The sequence below is a fragment of the Limulus polyphemus genome, unplaced genomic scaffold (assembly GCF_000517525.1).
Source record: "Limulus polyphemus unplaced genomic scaffold, Limulus_polyphemus-2.1.2 Scaffold569, whole genome shotgun sequence".
Lineage (NCBI taxonomy): Eukaryota > Metazoa > Arthropoda > Merostomata > Xiphosura > Limulidae > Limulus > Limulus polyphemus.
In genome coordinates this window covers 4,930-16,470 of record NW_013666179.1, presented here as the reverse complement: position 1 = coordinate 16,470, position 11,541 = coordinate 4,930, and the positions used below count along the sequence as shown (strand labels likewise).

Sequence of the window (11,541 nt, the reverse complement as noted above, 5' to 3'; positions counted from 1 at the left end):
TAAATTAGGGACGGCTAGCGCAGATAGCCCTCGTGTAGCTTTGCGCGAAATTCCAAAACAAACAAACAATCATTCAAAAATAAACTTCTTATCTTAACTGTGGCACGTGAAGTATTCTCAACTGAACTTCGACCCTTAAGCCTATCTAATTTCTGTTTTCCAATGTTTGTTAGCCTTTTGTTGCTCCTTTGATTTGGTTGGGCTCTAGAACTCATACCAAGGATATCATTTCCTTAGTTGACTCTTCACACTCTTGGTAATAGCATTTATGTCTACCACACTTATAGCAGTTCCCCTCTTCTGACGTTCTTTAAGAGTTTTTATTTCCTATAGACTTTTGTCTGCAATTCTTGGCAGTACATTAAATTACAATTGTAACATATATTTTCTGAGTAACCAGTTGTTTAACCAGTCCTTTGAGTTCTTCCAACCATCCATCAGGAGTTAATATTTTCATGCTATTTGATCTGATGATACTACAATTCCAGAATTGTCCTTTTAGTTGTTCAGTTGCAACTTTAATTAATGCTAGTTCCACTGTCAACTGAATAACTTCTTTTAATGATGTATGCCTACTTTGCTTTAACCAAAATTTGCATACCATCATCAATTATGATGAATTTATCATGTGCTAATGAATCCATCATTTCACATGAAGCATCTGGATAATTGGGCAAGTCTTTCCACATCTTCAAAACTTCAGCTAGGATCATATCCTTCCTCTGCTACTAAACTTTGCTTTGGAAACTTCCTTTTGATGTGACACTCCAAATTTATTTCAGAAGGTAACCAAAAATGCCTAATAGTTGCTCCAGCTCTCAGATGTAAGGTTACTTAGTTTTGTCAAAGCTGGTTTTCTTAAATCAGCACCATGATAAATATATTGTTGTTCAGTATTCCATCCATTCACTTTCAAAATCATTCCAAATTGAGCCTGATATGCCTCTCATCGCACTTTTCTATCAAGGTCCAGTGGTTCTTTTTTATTTGGACAATGTTGTTGATATAATCAGCTAAGTTCTGTAACTTAATGGTAGTGATATAGCTTGACTAGTCTAGGAAAGTCCTACCATCATAGGTGGCACAGCAATAATGATAACAAGTGTAGAACAAATGAGCTCCTATTCCATATTTCACAGTTAATTATGTTTGAGGTTGGAATTATTGGATAGATGTTTGGTCCTTACATTTGTCAGTTCAGTTTTTAGAAGTTTTATACTGGCATCAAAGTCCTTTAGTGCTTCCTTTTTTTTACTTCATTCATTTCCTTTTGTACTTCTTCAGTTTTGTTGTTATAATCATTCTGTATACCTTTAACGTAGTTTTGCAAATCTCTTTTTTACTATGGTATGCAAACATACCATAAATGTTTTACCTATTTTAAAGTAGAAGTTTAAAAAAATTGTTTATTCTAAGTTTTTGCATAACATGTAGACAAGATGTCATTAAGTTGACTTTGTTCTAGTTGCCCTTATCATACTATGGAGGCAACACCTATTCTACCCATGGGAGGTATGGCTGCAATGTGGAACAATTCGACAGCCAGTATCCTTCAACGATAGGCCGGATAATATCTTGATGCTCTCATAATATGAACGATCAGTCACATGATTAGCACTAGTCACTATGTGTAAATCCTAGATTCTCACTTGGACCAAACGTTAAGTTTTGAGACCTTAAAATTAATCTCTCTCTCTCTCTCTTCTGTTAATTAAAGATGAATTACACACATTTTTGAATTTTAACTTTTGTTTGTAAATAAGTAGTGAGATCTGTGTATTTAAAACTCTCTTTCTTTGCATCCAACTCAGTCAAAGGAGAAACAAACCCATACTCCATGATAAAGCATTTGTCGTGTCTCATTTTTTTAGGACCCACTCATTCAGTCTAAAGTAAATCAGTGTAATTCAGAATACCACATTAGTAACCATTACAATGAGCAATATCCAACTGCCACAATCTTATAATAAGTACTTAATCAATGCATGAAACTATGAAGATCCTATGAGTAGTCATTGCAACATTTACCCAAACAAATGGATTAGTACATGTTTATGATTTTTTGACACTAATTTACAAGGACAACATTAATTACGTGCAGAACACTTACAGGAAAAATTAGTTGAATGTACCTTAGTACGGATACATTCTAAATTTGTTATGGATGGGTGAAATTAATAACTGTTTCAACCATGACAAACAGGGCCAATAAATGTTGGCAATAAACATTTGAGACTTATTGAATTTTCTCACTATGTATTACCTCAGTCAGGTTGATGTCCACATTTTCAAAGTTGTTCATGATATATAGCGACAAATTTCCCCATTGTCCATGACTACACAAAATAAAAGTCCTGACCCTCTTGTTGTGGTTCAGTAGAAGTGTGGTGATTCACATATGCATATGACACTTACACTTGACCCCCTGCTGGAAGTGTACATTACAGGACTTTTTGATGCAAACTGTTAATATTCAAAAATTATAAAAGCGGGAGATGCATAAAATTTTTAACTTCTTAATATTTTGAAAGAAGGAATATCAGTGTTACTAACCATACTGGTAAAGCAAATAATCTAGCCAAATTGAAGACTATGTGTTAAAATCTGGAAAGTGAAAGATGAAAATGTTATCATACTGGATGAACCACGTTTACTTAAGTGTCTGTCACAAAGTGTGAGCAATTTATTATTTTCTCATGCAAAGTTGAAAGCTAATGGTATAATGCTGAACACAAATCCAAAAATCAAGTTAGTAGTTACAAAATATGACATTGTTCCCTCTCCCCCAGTTAAACTCTTGAATTTGCAGCTTGTCATGTTAACCACAACGTTACACCAAGGCCCTTTTTTCTAGAGTCTCTGAGGTATTAAATGTCATAGATAGTTGGGTAAATGAGAATTAAACAAAAATCATATTGTGTAAGAGTATAATTTTTAAGACGTATTTAACATCATTAAATTTACACAAAGCAATAGAAGCTTTTAATGATTTTGTTCAGCACAAGAAAAATAAAAACATAGTATCATCATACACAGATGTGTCTTCCCCATTCTGCTAATATAACATTTTATAAAATTAGAATAGATCCATGAAAAAGGAGTGTATACATCAGCTTTGAAAATACAGTACAGCATTGTTCTCTTTAATATATTAACATTAGGTATTCAAATCAGGTATACAACAAGAAAGTCAATAGAGTAAGGCATCATATAAACCTCAGCCATAATAAATATTTTGTTTTGTTAAAATGTTATTATAAGCAAATAACCACGCAAAACATCATACTAATTACACACCTTTTTCCCCATCCACTACAACTTCCTTATATTTTATATTACTTTCATATTCCATCACGTCAGGTTATATAACTTTGTCTGTTAAGTTTTTTGTTACGTCCAAAATCATTTCTAACGGCAAAGATACCCAAATAATGATTCAATAACTTCTAATAAATGTCTTAAATTTTTCTTGCATATTGATTTATGGCATTACGTACTTCTTGTCAGATTGTTTTATATAACTTACTTCATTAGTTCAAATAATCTTTTGCACTTATGACCTAGCCCCCCAGTGGCACAGTGGTATGTCTGCAGACTTACAATGCTAAAATCTGGGTTTCAATACTCATGGCTGGCAGAGCACAGATATCCCATTGTGTAGCTTTGTGCTTAATTACAAACAAAGTTATGGCCTATAATATTAGCTTATGTTTGAACAGAGGTTCATTAGAATTCACAAAAACGTGGTTTATATCCACCACAATTACTGTGATGACTTTTTTAAATTAAATTTCCTTGTTACAGGTATATTTAACTGTACAGCTTCTCTACAGTAACATTTATTCTGAAATTGTTTTAGAAAACTATTTCTTTGAAATATTTTCCACTTTCTATAAAAATATTCTAGTACATAATTTTACGTTTAACAAAAGACCAAGTCTACGAAAACCATAGACACTACAGGTGTATTGTTTCTCCCCAGTGTGAATCAAAATGAAAATAATTTAAATTACTGCAGCTTCCAAGTTCTTGGTTATATTTTATAAGATTATAAAGTTTTTCTCCAGTGTAAGTGGTCTTACCCATTTTAATGTTACTATTGCTTTTCAATGCCTTATATTTTACTAAAGGTAGTTCTACTGCATTATAGGATCTCCTTTAAAGTTTTTGCTGCAGATACTTAATTGTGTTATTGCTCTCCCATTGCAAAGTTATTTGTGTTTCTTTAAATATTTTCCAGTAAAAATACTTTGTTTATCCACAGTATGTATTCATTGGTAATAATTTCTCACTGTATGGCTCACAACTTTATAATATCTGCTTGGCATGTATCCTCTAAAGTTTTTTCACATCATAAGTACACTAAATTTGATTTTCACAACACACCTTTTAAAGATTTCCAGTGTAAAATCCATAATACTTCGATAAGTAATTTTGATTCTAAGTACTTTGCCACAAACTACACAGTTTCTACCCAATGTAAATCTTGTGACTTTTTGGCTATTATTTCAACATTATTTGGTAAAACAGTTCAGAAGCATAAAGTTTTCCCCACAATGTATCCTGTGTTGCTTTACAATATTACTACAACTACCAATCTCTTTACTGCACTCTGCATAAATTTATGATTTCTCCTCAATGTTTACTGTATGATTTTAAAAAAATATTCATTCTATGATGACTTTTCAGATAATAATATTCTTTACCACATATTGCACAACTGTATGGTTTATTTCCAAAGTAACCTCTAACCACAGCTGAAAATCCCTTACATTGTGTTTCTTCTTAAGACATTTCAATTGACTAACTGATTCTGAATTTTTTGTGACACACTAAACAATTAGTTTCCTCCCAGTGTGCATTTATTTTATATAAAAGGTTAGGTTATTATTCATTCCAAAATTTTTATTATACCTTACACGTGGTGTCTCTCCAGTGTGCATCCTCACATGGTCGTTTAAGTCAATATTTCTTGCAAATTGTTTGCCATACTGACACATCTACACAGTTTATCTCCACTAAATAAAATCTTATGTTTATTTAGTTACTTCTCCTTGGATTGCATGCTTTTTAGATATTCCATGGAGACTTCTGTATTAAAATATACTACATAAGAAATGTACTCTTCACAATAGATGTTCAAATAAAGCTTTGGATCTATACTTATTATGCTATTTTAATACAGTGTACTAGTAAAACCACTAAAATAAACAAATATATATTTATAGATCTAAAACAAAGATATATCTGGAAGATTGAATGATACTGTTGTCATGTAATTTTCCTCTGCATGGAAGACCAGCATGATGTCTAACACACATTTATCTTTCTAGTTTACTTATAGTGATAAAAACACCAAAGTAACCACTTGGTATTGATAACAGAACTAATTTATGAGTAATTTTAATGTCATTTGAAAGAAATGCACTTTGTATTTGTAAGTGTCTATATTTACTGAAGTGAAATGGTATTATGTTAAAACAAATACAGATCTGTTCTTCTCCATTTAATGACATGTAGAGGGAGACACATTGCTGTCAACAGTAAATGTTCATTCCATAGACATACTTGGCTTGCTCTGATTTCTGCCCAGAACTAGTACCTTCCAGTGTATTTCAACATTACTATTACTTCAAAATTATTTGCCACACGTCACAAATTGTGCAGTTTCTTTCACTACATAAATCTTGTCATGTATTTTTAGCCAATCAATATCTCAAGTTCTTTGCTTCATGCTACACAAAGATATGATTTTTCCAAAGTGTTGATTTCCTCACCCACAATACACATTACTTCTTCCAAGTTACTTCCTCAGAAACTCTTGATTCAGAGTTTTTTGTTAACAACTATGTATTTTCCCTTCACAATTATTAACAGCTAAAAATTTTTAACACATAATTCTAACATTAGCTACTACTACTTCTTCACAACTTTATCGGTACCACTTACAAACTTGTATTTCTCCTCAATGACTATCATTAAAAACATATTTAAGAAATTTCTATTTGCAAAATTTTATTTTTGGCACACTATACAAATAGAGAAATTCTTCCCAAAGACTATTCTGTAGTCTTTTTTTTAATTTAAGATGACTTAATTTCAACTTCTATGCCATACACTTCACAATATTCCCCCAGTGTGTGTACTCTCATGTCTATTACGTTCACTATTACATAAGGATTTTGTATCCCCCACTATACAAGGTTTTCCCCTGAGTGTATCTTTAGGTGTTTTTTGAGCCCACATTTAGTTGTATATTTTTTTATGCATACTTCACAGTTATAAGGTTTTTCACCAGTGTGAGTCCTCATGTGTTCTTTTAAGCAGTCATTTCTTCTAAATCTTTTGCCACACACTATACAAATGTATGGTTTCTCCATAGTGTGTATTTTTTGATGAAATTTAAGTTGAGTATGTGTTCTAAATTGTTTTCCACATACTACACAACTGTACGGTTTTTCTCCAGTGTGTGTCCTCATGTGTTCTTCTAGGTGACTGCTTCTTGCAAATTCTCTGCCACACACAACACATCTGTATGGTTTCTCCCCAGTGTGTATTCTCAGATGTACTTTAAGATAACTATTTCTTCCAAATTGTTTGCCACAAAATACGCAACCGTACAGTTTCTCCTGATTGTGCATCTTCTGATGTACTTTAAGAAGACTATTAGTTCTAAATAGTTTGCTACAAACTACACAACTGTATGGTTTCTCCACAATGTGTATTTTCTCATGTTTTTTAAGTTTATTATTCCCTTCAAACTCCTTACCACACACTACACAACTATACACTTTCTCTCCAATGTGTGTTTTCACATGTTCTTTTAGGCTACTGTTTGAAGTGAATTTTTTATCACACGTAACACACCTGTACGACTTATCTCCACTTTGGGAAACTTTGTCTTTCTTGCCACACACATCACCACTAGCTGTTTTCAGGGATTTGTAATTTCTTGTCTTTGTTAATAGAGATTTCTTTCTTGTAATCTCGCACCCAGGAAATTGCATTCCATGATCACTTTTCATGTAGATCTTTGGATCTAGAATCACAAAATGGATTTGAATACATGTAGTTGTCAATAAGTGTATATTATTATTGTCCTAAATATTTATAAAGCTTAATAAAATAATAAGAAAAAAAAATATTAAAACTTTAAAGATATATCTTAAACCAAACAAAATGAAACAGTGCTGTTCTCAGGTGATATCTTTTTAATGAACACTTTAAACTGATAAAACAAGATAGGTAAGACATAACAGATTACAAAACAGTGGTTTGATAGCTTGCATGATTTTCTTTCCAGATTCCTTAAAACAATTAAACCATCCAAATGATTGCTTGGTAAAGTTGAAATAATAAGAGTAATGTTTATAGGCTGTCTATTGAAAAAACACCTTGTAATTACATAGGAAGTTCCTGTATTTTTAAAAGAGAAACAACACTACATTAAGACTAATTTGCTCTGTCTTATCTAACTCTTTTTCATTTGGTTGGGTCAAACCATATGTCACAAAATTTAATTAAAGACTTTATTATCAAATGTATGTAAAACAATTGGCACGAAAATGCAGAACCTAAATATTTTCACCAAAGAAATATTAGAGAAGCTACTGAAATACACAAAAATGCAGACAAACTCATAAACAATGATGTGGGCTTTCAACTGTATCCATTATGGAAAACATTTTTCAACAGAATATGTATGAAGAAATGAGACTGAGAAAACAACACTCGCTAGATGTTGCTGTACTAACACACACACACACAGTATACCTTGAAAATTACAAGTGGTATGTCAAAACAAATTGGGTAACAATCTTCATATTTTGTAAATTTGTGTATGTTCTTTGTTACTTAATTTGTGCTTATAAAGCTGTTAATCTTTACATTATATGGTCTATTACCATAAAGTATAGTTTGTTTTGGGTTTTTTTTCACACAGAAGGGTAATTTACTTTATTTGTGTAATTTTTTACCAGTATGCCTATTCTGATGCAGTCTTAACTAATGTAATTCAACAAATTAGTGTTTGAGTATCTTCATAATGTTACAGGAAACTTTTATAACAAAAAAAAACTCCAGTGCAGACATATCTAATACGAGCCTAGATATACCTTAAAGTCAATTCTGTATGTAGTTTATTCTATAAACATTTTACACTATGTGTAATGCCATGTGTTTCTGCTTGTATATCTACATGTCATATGGTTGACAAATATAGAATTAAAATATTTATGCTCACCAAAATTAAGTTGTTCCAGTTCTTCTGTCAATTCTTTTTCTTTTTTTAAACTCATAACATCACGTTCTGAAGAATCTAGAACTTCATCATCACTCTCGCTGAACTTAGAAATAATGTCATCTTGTGGTGAATCACCAGGTTGCTTAGATTTTACTCTCACAAATGTGTCCTAAAATAAAAATGAACAATAACAAACAACAAGGTACTATCAATAACATACAGAAACACATCTCCCTACAGTTCCCTAATATTATAACATGATAGAAATGCCACAAGTCTCCCCACAGATCCCTAATTCTATAATATGCAGAAACACCATAAGTCTCCCTACAGTTCCCTAATTCTATAACATGATAAGTTACAGCTGGCATTTTTGGTTTTCAAATAGAATCTGATAAACTTTATTAATATGTTAAAAAAGCAGGGGTGTAGGCAGAAATTTATAATAGTATTGCTACTTTTGAAGAAAATGAGTGGAGAAGCTTTAGTGGAGGGCTTGGGGACATACTCTTTAGGTAAAAATTGGTAATTTTCATTGAAACAGGTACAATTTGATGCTTTCTGGGGCTGTTTTTAAACATAATGGTGCAATCTCAAACAACCAGAAATTGTTATCTCAAAATTATCTAGGTACAAACATTTTAATCAATAAATTACCCCAGTTTTCTTTGGCTCATAATCATAATTCTCTTCTTGCTCTTTTTCTGCTACTTTAAAATCAAAGATGGAGAGTGAAGATCCTTTTTCTACTGAATAATTTTCTTCTGTTCCTAAAAAAGTGGAACTGTATTTTTATGCCAACACAATATTACAAATTCTTATTAAGAAATTACACTTCTTCAACAGATAAGCCCAGTTTCATCTTTATTTTCCTCAAATACAGTGCTAAACCTATAATCAAGTACAACTACAGACTGAGAATAAAAAAAATATTACATATTCTTCCATAAAGTGAGACTTCTGTAGAGTTATATATTTTCTTTTTTTGTTTTGATAATCTCCCGAGAATATTTAAAACCAAGGAGAAAATTATTGGATAGAAGAGCAGTGTTTTCCTCAATAAAAATTGGTATTCAAATCTATCACTCCTGTAATAACATTGACTTTAATAAAGGTCAATAAAACTGAAGAAAAAACTTCAAAAACTCACCCATTTCACTAGTTTCAATTAGTTTTAACAAACAAAAGACGAGCGTACTTCACTTTTATACTAAACAATCAACTCAACCCTTTCACTGGTTTCAATTAGTTTTAACAAACAAAAGGTAAGTGTGTTTCACTTTGATACTAAACAAACAACTCAACCCTTTCACTAGTTTCAATTAGTTTTAACAAGCAAAAGGCAGGTGTACTTCACTTTTATACTAAACAAGTAACTCAACCCTGTCACTAGTTTCAATTAGTTTTAACAAGCAAAAGGCAAGTGTCCTTCACTTTTATACTAAACAAGTAACTCAACCCTTTCACTAGTTTCAATTGGTTTTAACAAGCAAAAGGGAAGTGTACTTTACTTTTATACTAAACAAGTAACTCAACCCTTTCACTAGTTTCAATTAGTTTAACAAGCAAAAGGTAAGTGTGTTTCACTTTTATACTAAACAATCAACTCAACCCTTTCACTAGTTTCACTTTATACTAAATGAACAACTCAATCCTTTCACTAGCTTCAATTAACAAACAAAAGGTAAGTATGCTTGAAAGCTAATGCCAAATATATGAAGAGCAACTAGCCTATCCAAGTGACTTGTCAATGACATTTAAGATGTGGAAGCCATACATCAACCAAACAACTGTTTAAGGACACTGTTATCAACATCCTAAAGAAAACTGAAAACAATCAAGTCACAAAACTCTGAATAACATCCACCATCAAGATAAATGTGATACAAAGAAGATAAAATCTGAGAAAGATTAAATCACAAAACTCTGAATAACATCCATCATCAAGATAAATGTGATACAAAGAAGATAAAATCTGAGAGAGATTAAATCACAAAACTCTGAATAACATCCATCATCAAGATAAATGTGATACAAAGAAGATAAAATCTGAGAGAGATTAAATCACAAAACTCTGAATAACATCCATCATCAAGATAAATGTGATACAAAGAAGATAAAATCTGAAAGAAATCAAAGCACAAAACTATGAATAACATCCATCATCAAGATAAATGTGTTCCACAGAAGATAAAATCTGAGAGAAATCAAAACACAAAACTCTGAATAACACTTGATTAATGTAACATAAAGGTGAAAAGTACAAACTTTTGGATTATTTTATGGCATTCTTGCTTGATAAATTGTACAGATCAATAACAATGGTATGTAAGACTGGCTGAGATTCATGGACAAAGTTAATTTTGCACAAAAAACTTGTTTTAATGTTAAGCAACTATATAAAGGGGAACTTATCTGATGAGGTACAACTGTTTCATGTTCCATACGTGTAAATAAACAATAACAATTTTGATTATTTTAGAGAGTTTAAAATCCAAAAATATCCACAAATCATAGGGCTCCCACATTTTTATCAAGGGGTTTCAGAATGTTGTTTGCATAATATGTCAATATACTCATACTTAAAATCACCCCCTTTACAAGTTGAATGTCACAGATTCTTTAAATTACATCAGATGTATACATTTATATTTCTTGAAAACCACATTATATTCATTTATGACAAAAAAAATACATCACTGTCTTGTAAATGTCCATGCAATCAAAACAAAATAACCCTTCAACAATTAGTACAGTTGGTCAGTCCAGAATAACACCAATAAAATTTCTATTTAGTGTAACCAGTTTCTAATTTCAGACATTGAAAAGATGAAAACTTCACTAACTGAGAATCACATTTTTGTGTTTTCCTGCATTGATTTGAATGTTAATAAATATGGTAAAATATCTTTCGAGAAACTTTGCATTATACATATATGTTATTTCATGTCATATTTATATTTTTTGTCATTTGTGAAAATATTGAGTGTTACAAAGAAAAGTGTATATACAATTCACATTTTCAAAAATGCTAGGCCTAGGCCATTATTTGTCAATCACTTAACAAGGTGCCTACTTTAATATTGTTGTTTGCTGCAATAAACTGTAAAATAGCACAATATAACCAACCAGCTTAACTTGTTCCTTTACTTATGGTTGACATAAAAGGCATAGTGCAACACCCATTTTACATTTAACTGTCACTTCTAAATCATCTTTTTGAATGTCATATTGTAAGGTAAAAGAAATGCTCTACCCTATAATACACTTTATTCAAAAACAAAACAGATACAACTTGA

General features: G+C 31.3%; 1 protein-coding gene across 1 annotated transcript in view; it reads right to left on the bottom strand.

Annotated features, from left to right (window-relative positions):
* The window catches only part of LOC106459154 (zinc finger protein 845-like), a 38,296-nt gene extending 28,035 nt beyond the window's left edge, over positions 1-10,261 (bottom strand). Inside the window, exons 1-4 of the mRNA XM_013918748.2 lie at positions 8,900-10,261; positions 8,243-8,411; positions 6,201-7,039; positions 4,915-5,000 (exon numbers count right to left, since the gene is read on the bottom strand). Coding sequence (XP_013774202.2) covers positions 4,915-5,000; positions 6,201-7,039; positions 8,243-8,297 — 980 coding nt within the window. The 5' untranslated portion in view covers positions 8,298-8,411; positions 8,900-10,261. The remainder of the gene's footprint in view (positions 1-4,914; positions 5,001-6,200; positions 7,040-8,242; positions 8,412-8,899) is intronic.
* Between the last annotated feature and the right edge of the window lie 1,280 nt (positions 10,262-11,541).